The sequence below is a fragment of the Schistocerca cancellata genome, chromosome 3, assembly GCF_023864275.1.
Source record: "Schistocerca cancellata isolate TAMUIC-IGC-003103 chromosome 3, iqSchCanc2.1, whole genome shotgun sequence".
NCBI classification, from domain to species: Eukaryota; Metazoa; Arthropoda; class Insecta; order Orthoptera; family Acrididae; genus Schistocerca; species Schistocerca cancellata.
Genome location: NC_064628.1, coordinates 293,467,241 through 293,485,079, shown reverse-complemented (window position 1 = coordinate 293,485,079; position 17,839 = coordinate 293,467,241). Strand labels below are relative to the sequence as shown.

Genomic DNA, 17,839 nt, shown 5'->3' with positions numbered 1-17,839 from the left:
CCTATTTGTTTGTGCGACTGCCAGCTTAGCGGGTAGGGGTGGTGGCTACCTCGCATGTAGAACCTCTCACACAGTGTGCGATTCGGCGCAGAAGCTAGCTCGCTGGCTTGAGTCCGTGAATTGGAGGGCGCACAAGCTGGCCAAACTGTAGTTTTTCTCACACAATTGTAAAGAAATTATTGGATAGAAAGATTTGATTCTCAAACATCTTGTAGCTTCATTCGTCAGCTTCATGACGAACTGCCTATCATTTCGTTAATGGTCACATTTATTACGGTATTTTAGGACTAAGTAAACTAGTGCAAAAGTTTTGGGAAGTTTGCCATGAAAAATAGAGGTCGCTATGAATTTGCATTTGGTGAGGTCATATGTTGCTGTGTTTAAAATATAGGTAAAATATCGAATTCTTCGTTAAACCTTTCACCAGTCTCGAAGAAAGGAATTGTACATAAAGCGCTTCATCCCGAACTCGTGCGTCAGTGAAAAACCCAGAATGAAATATTCACGAAATTCCTTGTATCTCGTAAACGGTTTCAGGTATTGAAACAAGATTTTGGCAAATGATAGTATGCAAAGAGAAGAGTACTTCGCCATATGATTAACATGCAAAATCTCCATATCTATCATGGTATTCAAGCAGCTACAGATTTTTTTCAATGAAATGATGTAATATTTAAGCCCTAGCGATAAATTGTGAAACGAGAATTACTGTGGGTTTCGAACAACATATATGCGAAAATTTCACCTTATTTTTGTGTTTGATGATGATGATGTTTGGTTCGTGGGGTGCTCAACTGCGTGGTTATCAGCGCCCGTACAATTACCCAATCTTTGCTCAGTCCAATTTCGCCACTTTCCTGGATGATGATGAAATGATGAGGACAACACAAACACCCAGTCATCTCGAGGCAGGTGAAAATCCCTGACCCCGCCGGGAATCGAACCCGGGACCCCGTGCTCGGGGTTATTTTTATACCGAGAATTGACATTTCCATAAACTATGACAGGTCTTTACATCAGTTGCTGTTTTATGATTCTATCGGAATTTCAACTGCATTAGAATGTCAGTGTGACGAATATTTATAAACTCAGAATTATTTTGGCGAAAGAAGCAGATTTAAACGTGGCAACGAGTGAACTGAATGTGTTACTCAAAACTCAAAATCGACACTTCTGTTGAAATTTTTATTTTCGCCAGATTTCAAATATCCTTGAGTTTTCTGCAGAGAGACGTTTAACAATGTTGAGTTTTGACTAATGCATTCAGTTCACTCGTTGCCACGTTGAAATCTACTTCTTTCACCAAAACAAAAACTTCATAGAGTAAAAGCACGGAAAATAAAAGAAACTCTTAGGAGCAAAGAATTCACAACACAGAACCAAGCACCACCGTAGGAGAGGAGAGGAAACACAGTTCTGATTTATTTACTTAAACACTTCCCCTAAATCATACTGTGGTGCACTGAACAACTTTTAAATAAAAAATAAGAAGTCAAAACACATTAGTTAGAAGCCCTATCTTGGTACACATTGCTTTAATTTTTTAGATTTTAAACGATTTGTAAACATGTCACCAAGTTGATTTTCAGAACACACCTATTCTACATTGATATCCCCATATTGATAGAGTTCCCAAAGAAAATAATACCATACTTCGATGCACATAGAACGTTTGTGGAACTCTGCGTTTTTCACTAATTTAGTGGCACATGCATTGTCAATTAAGAATATGGTTGTGTTTCTTTTTCCACTGATCTCCAACAGAAGTCTGTTGAACCATACTAACTTCTTTACTCCTTCAAAAATGTTTTCGAACTGTTAGCCACTTGAGATTTATTTCGCATGAAATATATCTGAAAGAAACGAGTTAATCATCTTTGAAAATCACAAAGTAACGAAAACAATTTATAGAGTCAACGAACATGGGGCCATTACCATCTACAAAATGATGTGGCAGCAGGACACTTAATTGTTATACCGAAACGAGAGAGCACATCTCGTACATGATGTTTATCTTTATGTCAGTCTTTCATGTCAAGACTGTAGTTGTTCTTCTGAAGTTGCTAAGTTCATCATTACTTCTGAATCCGGAGGACAAACTCGCATGTTTATAATGTATACTGAACCAACTAATCTTCCTGTTGAGACTATTTCGCTGCATCGCTGAATGATAACACCTTTATTATCACAAGTCACATTATGTCCATGCTGTGTAGCTTGACAGACAGAGAAAACTTGGTGTCTGATACCGCGTACCTACCACTTATTTTCAAGCAAAAGAGGTGTCCACCTTTTGTTTATGAATATTTCGATATGAATACTGCCAGTCCCATGTGCAACAATAACTTCTTTGCCAGCTGTCTGTACACACTGTGGAACTGGAAACTTTTCGAATGAAGCGAAATTCCGTTTATTTGGTGAAATATAATGTGTCATGCCAGAGTCCAGAATCAAAATTAGCATGAGACAACAAGCCAGTGGCTAGAAATGTATTTGGTTTGTTGCTCACTTTTAAACTGGAACTCAAAGAATATTATTGTTATTAGCTGTTGCTTTTGCTTTTTATGCAACCATGCGCTTTCTGCAGTTTGCAATAATATGTCCGGCTTACTTGCAATAATGACACGTACAACTTCCTTTCTTCTTTGATTTACTTCTCTCTGCTGCAATGTTCTTCTGTGTTTGATGATGCTCATTCGATTTTGATTTTGTGTAGAAAGCACCAGCTGCCCGTGTAGCTATCGAATTCTCAATCGAACGCAAATTCTCAATAAGAAGCTTTTTCATCTGCTCAGGTTCCGGAACACGATACCAGGTCGACCTGTAAAACTGACGTTTGGGTCCTAATATTCTGAAAATAAGATGGTGGAGCAGCGCAAGGGCAAAGTTCACTGCACAAATCATGGAAAATGTTCCCAAATAGCGACGTGTGTTTTGTTATAGATGTGACGTCATCTTTTGACATTTCAAAGCAACAATCGAACAATATATATAGTTGCTGCAATGAAGATTGTTCATATACTGACGTAAGGGTATCCCAAATTTCTTTATGTCAGTCTTCTTTCTTACACGAATAGCAGATTTCTCATCAAGCGCCGTTCCAATGATACGAGCTGTCCAAGCATTGTCCCATTGCCAGCGCCGATATGCTTCAGATGGTTCTTCCCCTTCCGCTAATGACAGACACTGACGTGTACCATCTATAATCGAATAAAGAAAATGTTCCTTTAAACAAAGTTGAATCTGCCATTTCCACATTTCCCACTGATCTTCACTTGACAGTTTGTGAATGTTTATACGACTAATATCATCATTTAACTGAAGTGCTGTGTCTGCCATTCCAAAAATTTTGCTGTCTCACGAATATCCTAGTAAATGGAAAAATAGTCTCATGAACGAATATTATAATTCTCAGAGCCTGAAGCATTCAAACCTGGGCCCATAACCTGTTGTGGATGAACTTAGGATATAATTTTATAGCAAGAACACAACACTTTTAGGAATATATATCTAAAAGATGGCTCATAGCAACAACAAAAAGTTCATAGAGTAAAAGCATGAAAAATAAAAGAACTCTTAGGAGCAAAGAAATTCACAACACAGAACCAGGCACCACCGTAGGAGAGGAGAGGAAACACAGTTCTGATTTATTTACTTTAATAGAAATTGCGACAGAATAATAAACAGCAGCTGATGTATAGACATGTCAGTAGTTTATGATGTAATTTCTTCACAAATATTGTTACAAACACACAATAATTCTTGTTTCACCAGGTATCGATGAAGCTTAAATATTACATCATTTCATTGAAAAGAAAAAAAAAATGTTAAGTCGCTCGAATATCGCGGTATATATAGAAATTTCACATATTAATAATATGGTGAAATACTCTCCCTCTTTGTGTACTGGCATTTGCCAAAATTTTGTCTGAGTATCTGAAGCCGTTTGCAAGATAGAGGAATTTTGTGAATATTTCATTCTGGCCCTTCGCTGGCATGCGAGCTTGTGTATAAGCGCTTTACGTATGATCCATTTTCTCTATATTGGTGATAGAAAGTAATATCCTTCAAAATTTAAAGAAAAGTTCAATGTGTTAGCTACATTTCATATACGGCAACAAATAACCTAACATGCACCAAACTCAAGTTCATAGCAACCTTTGTTTTTCACTTCAAACTTTCCAAAATTCTTGCAGTAGTTCACTTAATCCTAAAATGTCATAGTAAATATGACCATTAATGAAATGATAGGCAGTTTGTTTGTCATGAAGTTGACGAATGAAGCTATAATGTGTGAGAATCAATTTTTTCTTCTTTTTTTACCAAATAGTTTCTTTACAACCGATTCAAAAATACAATAATACCTACTGCACGAGTAGTTTACATATAATATATATTTAGGATGTAATGCACAGTTAATAGTGTTAAATATGTTACTCATTTTATCCTTATTGATTTGTACTTCCTTTGTTATCGTTATAAGTTTTTTATTTTATTTATTTTTTATTTATTTAATTTTTTGCATAGAATAAACAAAAATGATGACTATAACAAACGCCAGCGTTGTTTACATAATTATGAAGGTGTTCTTAAAATACAAACAAAACAAATAGTTGATATAAATTAGCAAGACTATAATACAAGCACACAAAGAAAATGTAGCGTCTCATAAGTAGGTTTACAACTAAAATATTTCTAATACAAACTACAAGATCCCGTGTTTTCAACTTAAAATTCAGACAGAGAGTACAAACATTTCTTTGCCAGGAATAATTTGATTCGTTTTAAAGATATTTCCATCATAGTCACGTAAGTCTTTTGGCAATTTGTTAAACCAAATAGCATCTGGGTTGTTATCTGTTATTTTTAACTTTATTCTCTGCCTAAAGTAACTATTTTTATTTCTAGTGCTGTGGTCATTTATGTCATTGCATCTTCTTAAATCTTTTAGATTATTTACAAAAAATAAAATACCCTAAATAAATACAGGGAATACACTGTAAGGTACTTATGTTGCACACATATCTCTTTAACAGAATCATTACGACCCAGATCATACATTATTCTAATTGCCTTCTTCTGCAACGACATAAATCTATTGAGGTGTGTATCAGCAGCACAGCCTGAAAGTTCTATACCATAAATTATTAAAGGATATATTGTTCCATAGTAAACAGTTTGAATAGTAGGGTTTGTAACTATTTTTGCAACATGACTGAGTAGATATAATCCACTACTAATCTTTCCACACATAGCTAATATGCTTTGACCACCCCAAGTTTTCATCTTAGTATAGGCCCAAGAATTTGCAGCGGTTAGTGGCTGCGGCCTCAGTTCCATATATATTATTTACAGAGGTATGATGAGAGTTAACAGTCTTGAATGATAATAATTGTGATTTATTAACATTGACCTTTAGCTCTTGTTCTTGAAAATACTTAATTATAGTTACTACTCCATCTGTTGCAGAAGATTTAAGTTCACAGGTACAAAACAACAGAGATGTGTCATCTTCATAGCTCACTATTATGGAATTTTGTGGCTGGGTGACGTCATTCACATAGACTAAAAAGAGAAAGGGGCCAAGAATAGATCCCTGGGGGACTCCTTGTTTGACAGTTTCATTAGAAGACTGGACGATTGCAACTCGGTCATTAATTTGGTATGTTAGCTTTGTGCACTGCTTCCAGTTTGTCAAGTAGTTGGTTAGCAGTAGTAGTGCTGAATCTTTTAAGCCAAATGCCTGAAGTTTCTTTATTAATAGTTTATGTTTAACTGAATCAAATGCCTTGGTAAGATCAAGGAATATGGCTGTTGCCAAATTTCCTTCATCTAGTGCACTATGTACATTACATAAGAATTCAGAGATTGCTGTGATGGTGCTGTGGATTTTCCTGACACCATGTTGTGTTTCAGTGAGTAGGTTATTTGTTGTGAAGTAGTCACTGAGTTGTGAAAGCAAAACATATTCAAGGATTTTGCTAAATATGGGGATTAATGATGTTGGACTAAGGTTTTCAACCTCATTTTTAGATCCTTTCTTATATACTGGTTGTACTACACTCATTTTTAATGAGTCTGGGTAGGTGTTTTCCCTAATACAGCAGTTAATGAGATGGGTAATAGGTTTAACTAATTCCTTGTGGCAATTTGTAACTATATATCTCATCCCATCCAGCTTAGTGCTTGGTCTTTACTGTGCAGATTATTTGACTTATTTCATGTTCACTCACAGTTCTGAATTCAAAGTTTGTACATTGGGGTGAGCAAATGTTTATCTTGCTGTTTTGGTCAACAGGTTAAGTTGGAATGCTACATAGAGTGATGAAATATTTATTAAAAATGTCACAGATTGTTCTCGGATCTTCTATTAATTTTTCCTCATGGAATATGCTTATTTCTTTTGTATTCACACTTGATGGTGCTTTATGGTATTGACTGATGAGCTTCTAAGATGCTTTACTCACATTGTCATATTTAATGACTGTATCACTGTGCACCTTTCTCCTGAAATTCGAAAGCTCTGCCTTAAACACTTTCTTGGCTTTACAATACTTTTCCTTAAGGATGATATCCTCTTTTGGTTTATAAAGAAAGAAGAGGTCATGAACGTTCTGCTTGAGTTTAATCAAACTACTTAGTAGTTTAAGCTTTGGTTTCTTTCTATGTATTAGAGCCCTTTTTAAATCTTTAACTAGGCAACAGTGATTAAAATGTCTCAAAATTGTTTCATAGAATTGATCCCATTTCTTGTTTGAGCCTTTTACCTGATAAACACAGTTCCATTCCTCCCAGGCTAGTTTATGTTTAAGGCGACTTGTATTGTGATTGTTCAACATTCGTTTCTGTTCAGTGACATTTGTTAGTTCTGCTGTATTTACACTCATGTACTCAACACACTGACAATAGTGGTCAGAGTAGTGAAATTCTATATTTCTGTGACTAACACTGTTAGCAGCAAGTTTACTGATTATCGCATAATCTATCCTATTGGAGGTGTAGTTTGTCACTCTTGTATAAGTGTCTATTATGTTGACAAGGTTATATGAATTCAGTATATCTGTCAGTCTCAAGCTAGGCATGTTGTGAGAGTTTGCATTAATATTCAAATCCCCAAGTATAGTAAGATTACTAGGGCCACTTAAACTAATTACTGATCTGAAACTATTAAAAAAGTGAGACACATCTGCATTTGATGGGTGATAAATTCCTGTTACTTTGTGCTTTGTATAATTACTACCCTCTCCTTTCAATTTAAGAGTGATTCCTGTAATTTTTAGATTTCTTTTACTACTGTGTTTATCCAGGAATGACATTTTAGTAGTAATTAGTGTTTCTGGGACAAAAATAGCAACCCACCACCTTTATGTAGCTGTCTACAGTAGCTGTTAGCGAGAATATAGTCCTCTAATTTACAAAATTAAATTCCTCAGATTTAAGACCATGTTCAGTAATCACAATGACACAAGGGGCATGTTCTGTTACAAAAACTTGTTAAACGTCTAGTTTATTTCTGAGGTACTGAATATTTATGTGCATTAGTTTCAGGACTCGTTTCCTACCTGCTGCACTACTATATTGTTCCGACCAGCTTGCTTCTCGCGAGAAACCTTGTCTTCAGTAACAAGCACATTATTCCTTTCGTTCCATTCTAGTTCTTTGGCTGGGGTGTAAGACTGAGGGCTAATTTGTTCATTTACTGGGTGTGCTAATTTGGATCTTCCCCTTTTGTTCATGTGAAGACTGTGAGTTGTAAAACATGACCTATCAAATATGCTTACATCAACTAATTTAACATTAGAGAACTTCGTACAAAATCTTTTAAGCTTATTATTAATTTTATCAATTTCCTTATTCACACACGGCCACTCAGGTAAACCGTGTCTCTTGCTATAATTAACTACAATAACATTTGCGCTGATTAGAAAAGTAGTAGTCTTGGATAATTCTTTAACATTGTGACTGCACTGTTGCAGTATATATCGTTAGATCCTCCACAAATCACAACTGAATCATTTGTAACGTGTTTCTTACTTACGACAGGTCCAGTAACGTCCTTGAAATGTGCACCAGGTTTTACGTTACGTTGTGTCGGATTTATTTTCAGTAATTCTTGGGCTAGTCTCTTACTGTGGCTATCACCAAAGATTTCTATTTTCCTCCTGTTCCTTTATTTAACTTACAATCACTACACTAGGCAACTCACTTACGTTTCTTAAATGAGAATGTGCATTTGGCTTGGCAGCAATTTGGTTATTTGCACAGTGAGTTTGTTTGTCATTTTAGACGTAGTTATTACATAGGTCGGCGGATTTGTTCATGTGCACTGGTATTGAAGAGGAAGCACCGGTTTACACATCTTCACACATTTTCTTACCTCGCCATTGCTGTGCATATCATTCAGAATTACCAGTTCTGTTAAAGACGACTAAATTTTATGCTTGCACGATACGAGAATAACGGGTGTCCGACTTACGCGGATGTATTTCGTATTTCGCGTGTAGTTTTTTCACTTCATCCCAGTGTGCGATTTGCAGGGGGGGATGAGGGGGATTCCCCCCCCCCCCCCTGCATCAGATCATCCCCTCCTCTGGTTTTAGTTTATGCATCCCAACGTGGGATGTTTATTTCCCACGCACTGGAATAAAACTTTACATATAATATAAATTTGTGGAACCGAACACAAAGTTTTTAATAAGTCTTACTATTAATACTATTAATATTTTTCATTTTTCTATCATCATAATAAGTACAACTTTTCACAAATGTGCCTCTACTTTTTGAATTCCCTTCGTATACCTGCACCCGTATGTAGATGATTTTGTAAATAAGCTTTACCTATAATGTACTTTTAAAGATATAACAAGGGATGGCTTTTCTGATAGTGCATACGCGTCAATAGTGAGTTTCGGCATTAACATCTATTTATAAATAGCTGTTTAACCATGCGTAATGCCACGGTCCAAGCTAGTAACATATAATTCTACTAACCCCCTAAGACATCCCCCCCACTGGTAAAAGCACAAATCGCACCCTGCTTCATCCTGCAAGAGTCCAATAATTGTAATATACGAAAGGTTTTCCTTTTTGATACCGTCAATCGTCCTTCCTGCCTCACAAGTACACGTTTCTTGACCATTAAAGGATGCTGCTTTTTGTTTACAGTGTACACAGTTACACAATGGTCGCGTAGTTATCGTCACTTCTCACTGAGGGGTCAATCTTTCCGCAGCGAAAATGATATTTTTGATTGCACTGAACACAGACGAAGCCACTTTTCACAATTTTCGCGCACTTTTTGCAATATTGACACTTCATAGCATCGTTTTCGTGGACCTCTACATTCAAAAACTCCGCAGCTGAGTGTACGTTTACACTGCCTGTGATGTGATGCGACGCGACGCGATGCGAGGCATAATGGCCAAAGCGATGCAATGCGATGGAGCGTTCACATTGCACACGATACAGCGTGCGCTCGCTATCTGGCCAGCAGTTATTGAGCAGTCTCGCCACGATGTCGTTTTTCCTCGACCCAGTAAATTCGTTTTTATTAGAAAACAGTGCTCTGAGAATTCAACGCAGTCGTGAATGGGTGCATGAAATCAACAAGGAGAGGAGGGCATTAGGAGAATTTCATCATTTGTACAGCGACTTGAGAAAAGGTGTGGATAAATTTTGAAATTATTTCAGAATGAGTACAGAGACATTTGGTTATATAGTGTCGTCTGTTGCAAATAGATTACTGAAGCAAAAGAGAAATTTCAGAATGGTTATTAGCCCTGAAGAGAAAGTTATGGTCACCATCAGGTAAGTACACAATATTAAGTATACAGCAATCATTTTATTATGAAAAATTTACAAATTTTGATAGATTCAAACTTTCTTTTAATAAATTTTGACGTAGTTGACAATGATAAGTAAAATACATCACAGTTCACTCACTTAAGTATCAAAGTTTTCAGAATCTTGGTGGCTTGAAATAACAATGTCATCAGGTTGAATTTCAGAAATGACTATTTCATTTTGCGGATTTCCAGGAATTACGATTTCAACTGGATTTCAGGTGCATAGGGTGACATCAACGAATGTGCAGTGGAAGTAGTTGATTGTTCCAATTCTTCCAAAAGAACCTGCTGAATTTTTATCCTGGCTCTCAACTGAGCTGCTGGTGATAGTTTTCGCATTACTGGCAGCAAACTCACTACAAAATGATAGCTGTCATCTTGCGTTTCTGATTTCGACATTTGCTGCTCAATTAGCTTCAACTTTTGCTTCTCTATATTTAACAACTCAGAGTTTGTCGATTTCTTGGATCTCTTGTTTTGGTTTGTGTGTAGGGTGGGTGAGGGAGGAGGCATCGAAACATTATCCTCTGAACTTACAGACAGTCTTGAAGAGCTGGCTTGGTTGGTTTCATCAGGTGAAACACTCTCTCTCTCTGTAAGAGCTGGTGAGAATGGTACGTCGTCATTGACGCTGACGCTGCACAGGCGAGGGTGGACCCTCGGCGTGATCAGGAAGTTCTAGCGCTGGTGCGCTTCGCCTTCCTCATGGCGGTGTGGCGAGTGGAGTCTTGGCGGTATGGAATGGCATGGCGGTGTGCATATGCATTTTTTTTTTTGAAAGATGAAAAGATAGTCAGAGAAGACAGTAAGAGAAGAGGAAAACGAACGGCCTAAGTGGCTGCCCGATGGCAAGGGGTCCCGCTCTGTCTCGGGATGTTTCTCGTGGATGCGCTACTGGTGTTGGGAACGTTGGCGTTTTTGGCGTGCGATTTCTTCCCTGGCTGCCCTGGCCTCGCGTCTTCTTGCTTCCTGTAGCCACGTTTCTGTGACGACGTTCAGTGCATCCCAGTCTCGGGGCGTGTACACGGGGTGAGAGTTAATGATGGCTAGCTCCTGCGGGGTGACCACCTCCTCCCAGATGGAAAGCCAGTGGCCGAAGCGGTACTGGCGGAGGGAGAGGAAAGGCTTAGGCTGGTCCGGTGGGGTGAAGGGGTACGGCTTGTCCGTGATGGCCCAGATCCTATCCTGCAGAGCCGCTGCAACCGCCTTGAGGGCTGGCTGCAGGTCACGCACTCTTGGGAGTTGGAGGCTCCATCTCTTCTTCTTTGGTGGATTCTCAACGTCAGAGGAGCCAGACGGTGCCTTGGCACCTGTACTTGCGGCTGTCCCCGTAGTGGGAGACGGCCCAGGCGTCACATCTTCGATTTCCATGGGCACCACTGCCTGCATAGCTGCAGGGGGCGAGGTGGCGCACGTCTGCGTGGCGGCGTCGACCCCCACTGGGCGCACCGCGGGTAAGGCGGGCGTGGGGGGGGTGGGCACGATCTTCTTGTTCCGAACTCACAGCTCCTCGTGCAGCTGCTGGAGCTGACGATGAACCGCGACGAGTTCTGCTTTGAGTGCGGCCCGTTCCGCCGCAAAGGCGGCTTGGAGGCCGGCCATGGCGTCGTCAGTGGCAGCTTCGTGTCGGCGCAGCTCACACCCCTCGCTGGAGCGGGGGGGCGGGGCGGCCGTCGTGGCGCTTGACACCGCCGCAGAATGTGGTGCGGTGGGCTGACGTCGTGACTCCCTGAGGTAGCTGCAGCTACGTGAGTTCGCAGTGTGTGGCTTGCCGCAGTTCGTGCAGCTGCTAGCCGCCCCACGAGGCTTCGTGAAACTGCGGGTGTCGTGGGCTGCCGCGCACTTCAGTCACGCGATGGCGTTCTTGCAATCTCGTGCAGTATGGCCCAGACGCTGGCAATTGTAGCACTGCAGGCTCTTGCTGTTCTGCTGCGTGCGCTTGCGCTTTGGCTGCCATTGGCAGCTGCCATTGTACCCCATCGCATGGATGAGAACTTTTAGTGCGGCGGCAATCTGCTTCCCTTTCCGTCCAGCCATGGCGTTGGGCTGTGGCGTTGGCGTGCGCGGTGACGGTAATGAAGTGAGCCGCAGCGAGTCGAGCAGCGGAATCCACTTCAACGGGGACAACCACACGAACCAAACGGGGGACCACCAATCGGTACGTTGTCGTGTGCATCGTCGTGTTGCGATGCTGTTCTTTTACGGTGATGAACATTAGTCTTCGTCTTCCGTGGCGTTATTATGTCAGTCAGGAAGGTCGTACCACGGCCAATTGGATTGGAAAGGTGGCAGGCCACCTTTGTCTCCTGAACGTTCAGTGCGAGTTTTTTTGGGTTCAGAGTGGAAGGTGTCACGTAGGTTCTTCCATTTATTCTTCAGTACCTCGCCTGAATATATATAGACGTGAAAATCTGCATAAATAATTAAGTACATTGTATACTTAATACATTTTTTGTCCTTAGCACATTAACTGCAAATCCTACGAAGATCCTACACATCCTTCAATTACGCTCATTTCATTATTTTTCAGATATTTGTCGGTTGGGATGTCTTTCCATGCACTGTCACAGTCGTTTTGGATGGGTCTAACTACAGTCGCACAATGTGTGCATGAAACGTGCGCCACAATATGTGAAATTCTGAGCCCTGTACACCTGCCTTTTTCTACTATACCACTGCTTCAAACCGCTGCAAAACACATGTATGCCAACTGGAATTTTCCAAATTGTGTGGGGGTCATTGATGGTAAGCATGTTCGGGTTAAATGTCCCCCTCATTCTGGGACAATGTATTACAATTACAAAAAATATTTTTCGCTTGCTTTACTAGCGTTAGCCGACGCTAACTGCAGATTAATAGCAGTTGATATTGGAGGCTATGGCAAGCAATCAGATGGTGGCACATTTAGAGCAAGTAACTTGTACAATAATATTTTGAACGAAACTGAAAACTGGTCTCCTCCGAAAGAACTACCAGGTACTTCAGTAAAAGTCCCATTAGTCTTGGTTGGAGATGAAGCCTTTCCACTACTGGAAAACTTAATGCGCCCTTTCCCTGGACTGTCACTGACTGAGGAAGAGAGGTTATTTAACAGAGGCTACCGAGGGCTAGAACGGTGGTGGAACGCACTTTCGGAATAATGGCCAGCAAGTGGCGTCTTCTCCGAAAGGAAATTGAAACTTCTGTAGAACAAGCAGTCATTATTATTCAGTCCATCTGCGTCTTGCACAATATAATAATCAATAAAGATGGGCCTAACATTTCCCTTCAATTGGCTATTGGGCAGGACATAACAGAACACAGTGCTTTAGCAGCATGCTTAAAAAATGACAGAGCAAACAGTAGTGCTTCAAGAAGAGCAAGGAGTGTCAGAGGCCTTCAAAAACTATGTCAACAGTCATTAATGCAAATATATTTCATGTCGAAATTATCAAATACTGTAACTATTGTGAACATCATTTCATTATCAAAATACTGTAATAGTATCTATACACAATTAGAATTAGAAAATAAAGAATTATTTCTTGGAGTCTTGTAGCTATTTATTTTACTTTTCTGTACTTACTGTCTGTTCCACAATCTTCAGCTATTTCATTCCATGCTTGACGAACAAAATCCCTATTGTCATAATATTTATTTTTCTGGTCCCACAGCACGGGGCGTTCACGCACATTGTTAATTAGTCTTTCGACATCCATCGCAAGTAAGCAATTACTCCAGACGCAAGCGCAAACAAGCAATCGCTCCAAACACTTGCACGAAACACAAACTCGGTTGCGACTACAGCGGAGTCATCGCATCGCACCACATCACGTTGCTCGGCCCTGCCTGCATACCTCACTTTCTTTTTTACAAAAGTGGCGGGTACTGAAGTGCTCAACAGATAATCTGATGGGTCTGTACTACTGATTGTGCTAAATCTTTATTACAATAATGCTAAAATATTTACAAGTTTATTTGAGTGACATGATGTTCTCATTAACCGGGAACACTCTTGGGGGGGGGGGGGGGGGGGGGGGGGAATTCAATGAAGGCTTCCATAAAACAAAACATGGATTGCCCAAACATGAACAGATTAGAAGAAAGAATCTTTAACAAATTGCAACATAACAGGATGTCAAAACTGTATCTTTAATTTTTACATTTGCCTTACCCTTATTAAGCAATGGTGTAAAATTGGGTGTTGTTTCTAAGAAGATATGACTGAGAAAACTTAAACATAAAATGTACTGGATTAATACTAACCTCAACTTCTGGTTTTGAAGGGTAGCTGAAGCGAACGTTGCTGAAAGAGACCGATGGTAAAAAATCGAGTGGTTCTTTCACATCTTCTGGGCACCTGTCCATCACCGGTTTCCTGTCGATAATGGCGAACACCTGCATCATAAGAGTAACTATTCACAGCAAATACTGCAGTGAGGCTAACTTGACTTCTAAAGCAACTTTCAGCTTCTACAGTTACAACATATCAGCTGTATTCATACACAATGCTGATTTCTGATTTGATATACATTTTATTTTCAGTTTTCTGAGCATGCATTGTTGAATGTATGTCTCCTACAGTAGCAAAAATGTACTATAACTATGTAAAATTAGTAAAAACAGTTTAATAACTGGTATAAGTACAGTCTGTAAACTTTTTTGAGCTCTTAATAAAGAGATGAGAGAATGGAATTGGAAAAAGAGAGGCCTCGTCCATTGTACAGATTTACAGACCAGTGTAGGTTAAAAATTATTGGATAGTAAGGGGGAGGGCAGGTCAGGCCCAGTCAACATTACGTACCACGGAGACTATACATGTGTTTTGTGATTTGTAACAAGCAACTGTCTTCTCTGGGGATGGTGAGCTACTATTTTCAAAAACACTTCATAGTTAGCACCCACAATAGGTCAAGATCAAAAAGAGCCTTGTCACTTCTTGTAGTGCAGCCAACCTGGACATGTCACAGTGAAATGAAATAGTGCATTTAGTAGTGGTTAATATTATGTTACTGCAGTAGCCCTTAATCATCTATGTTGGCACTATCAATGCAGAAGTTGGTTTGAACAACACACTGCTTTGCCAGACATGGTCCTAGTGGAGGTGGTATCCCCATGCCTTCTTTTGGCCTTTGAACTGAGTTACCCAGCCATTTATTAAGGGATCTATGGTTTAACATGGACTTTGATCCATAGCACAGTAACATTTGCCTATATTTTGGATATTTAAATTGGGTCTACAATTCACCAAGCACTAGTTGTCACAAAAACTGTGTTTTCCATCCAATCAAAACAATTTTGCAACTATTTGACTTTATTTTGGTTATAGTACTGAGTCAGATTAAATATTATAACATTTTCAGAGTAAAAGCAAAAGTTATTGACAACAGAAAAGCACATTTTGTGTAGGCAGTTAGATGTCTCGGTTCCAACTAAGCTGGGGTTTTACAAGATGAACAAAAAGCTTTCTGCCTCTGGCAACAGGCTGGGCCACAACTGCCTTGACTTCCACTCTTTTTAGCCTCCCTCACTCTTCCGCACATTTGATCATAGCAGATGAAAGTGACTTGTCATGAAGTATAGCATCCTACATTCATACCACTACTCCACACTAGTGTGAGCTCTGAAGACAATGCTTGAGTCAACAACACAAAGACGACACTTGACTTCATGGAAAAATCTGAGTCCACGTATACATGAACAAGACTAAAAATAAAAGTTTCTGATTAACTTTAGTACAGAGATATTAATGGAAGAAAGAAATAATTAATGTTTTGGCACCAAGCTACAATAGTTACAGGTTCAAACAAGCGGGAGGTGACTGAGCCAGTTAAGTCTATTGTTTGAAATTATACTGGTGACAGTCCTATGTACTCATAAAGTTCACTTACTTGTTATGTCTTCACTGATTTCAACAAGATGATGTCAGGCAGCTCCCTACTTACTCTGATATCGTTCCCTGTTAAGTTTTCTGAAAGGTTTGCAATGGGGACAGAAGCAGTAATTTACAATAACCTGGGGATAAATCACAGATTCAAATTTACAATAACTTGGGGATAAATCACAGCTTCAAATATCTTTTATTAATTCTGTATTTAAAAAAAGACACGATAAATACAGTCCTGAACCGTAGTACAGCATTAGGATCAGTTAATAAAAGTGTGCCTCCAGCAAGTCAGAAGCTACAGGGGTCATTTTATGAGATGGTGGTGGTCCCAACAGGATCAGTTTAAGCATGAGCTACACAAATGGCCACTTGGGGTGTCGAGCTGAGAGGTGTGCTCCAGAGGGCCCCAGTGCAAAATTTGTATACAATATGTAATGTTATTATTATTATTTATTACTACATAAGATTTATTACTAAAAAAGACTATTTTTTATTTTAAGTAAAGAAATTAAATACTAAATTTTTGTGCTATTCCAAACCACGCAAGCATATAAGTATTAATGAAAATAAGCAGGGTGAAACACAATCAGTGACATTGTTTCTTGATGGGGCAGGGAGTGATGGAAGAGAGGTGAGAGGTGGGTCCTTTGTCTGACAAGGCAGCAGGTTGCCAGACATGAAGGCTCATCACAGTGTATGGATGAGAGAGAGGACAATCATTGCAGCCAGCAGGGATTCTCTGACAAGAAGGACGTGGCACCTGGCTTCAATGTTACTGTTACAGTGCAATACAGAATTTTCGTCATTAACAAACATTGCCAGAGAGAAAAGAAGTGATGGATAAAAATCCTGGGACTAATGGGATCAGACCTGAAACCTTTTGACCTGTAGTCTCAAGCTTAAACACTGAACCCCTGAACCAAGTGGGCTGCCATGAAACACTAGTGGTCCAAACTCCTCTGGCTCCTTCATACTCCCAATTAGTGCTAAAAAATAAGTTTGCAGATTGTAAGCTATTCTTTTACCCTGCATGTACAGCAAGTTCCTAATTAAAAAGTCTTCTTGTAGCATGAGTACACCAGTTCAAGGAAAATAGCTGCCTACAGTGTCAGAGGCAACAATATGTTGATGTTGAGAGTCGCTGTTCGGTGTCGAAGACTATAACAGCTGATAGATGGGAAGCAAATCCTTCATCATCCAGTGCTGGAGAACACCTACGCCTACCAGTGAGCAAGTATACTCTCCTGCACCATCTTCTCCCTGTCAATAACAGAAGTCACTATTGCTGCAGTGTGTACCTCTGCTCACAACACATCACAGTGTACAAAGGTTACAACAGATACAGGAAGACCACCAGCCACCTAGACTGATGAGTGGCGGATATCAAAAACTACATGAGGCAAAGTATCCTGCATACTGAGATAGCACACCATTTAAGCAATTGGTGTAAGAATTCTCAAGGAGGTATGTTTACATGGTATGAACTGTGCCTGATACCTCTCATACAAGAATCTAATGTCCAATCATTGTTGTGACCTACAAAAAATAAGCAAACACGTCTATGGTTACAGTATTTATAGGACATCAGGCATCCCTTAAACTTGAATTGCTGTATCCTTGCGGCTGACAAAAGTTAAACTTCACAAGAAAGTAAGGGAAGTGGGAAAAACTGACACTTGAGTTCCAAAATTTCAGTGTCTATCACAGGATGTAGTCAGTGACCACAAATAAGAGTGTGAGCAAGTTCAGAGTTGTCCACATGGCATAGGCCATGCTGGCACAGATATCCTGAGAGAATGTTTCTGAATCTATCATCGATCATCACTGACTGAGTCAAAATCCTGTGGTAGTACAACAGGATGAGATGGAAAAATCGGTCTGTTGAGGTGGCCCAAAAGTCTCTGAAGAGATCTGACATCTGCTCTATCTGTGGTCAGTAATACTGCCATCTTTGTAGATCCCCAGGCAGGCGATTTGCACATTCAACGACCACATTGTGCAGCTCTGCAGCTGGTGTTGGTGCCGCTAAACCTATGATGTCTCTGCCATCAGCACGTGTGACTGATGTCAAAGATATAGGAACTAAATGCATCCACTTCTTCACCTACAGCACCCTGAACTCTGACTT

At 39.8% G+C, this 17,839-nt stretch overlaps 1 protein-coding gene across 1 annotated transcript in view; it reads right to left on the bottom strand.

Annotated features, from left to right (window-relative positions):
* The window catches only part of LOC126176279 (multidrug resistance protein pgp-1-like), a 74,556-nt gene extending 57,873 nt beyond the window's left edge, over positions 1–16,683 (bottom strand). The window contains exons 1-2 of the mRNA XM_049923429.1: positions 16,582–16,683; positions 14,091–14,222 (exon numbers count right to left, since the gene is read on the bottom strand). Coding sequence (XP_049779386.1) covers positions 14,091–14,222; positions 16,582–16,683 — 234 coding nt within the window. The remainder of the gene's footprint in view (positions 1–14,090; positions 14,223–16,581) is intronic.
* Between the last annotated feature and the right edge of the window lie 1,156 nt (positions 16,684–17,839).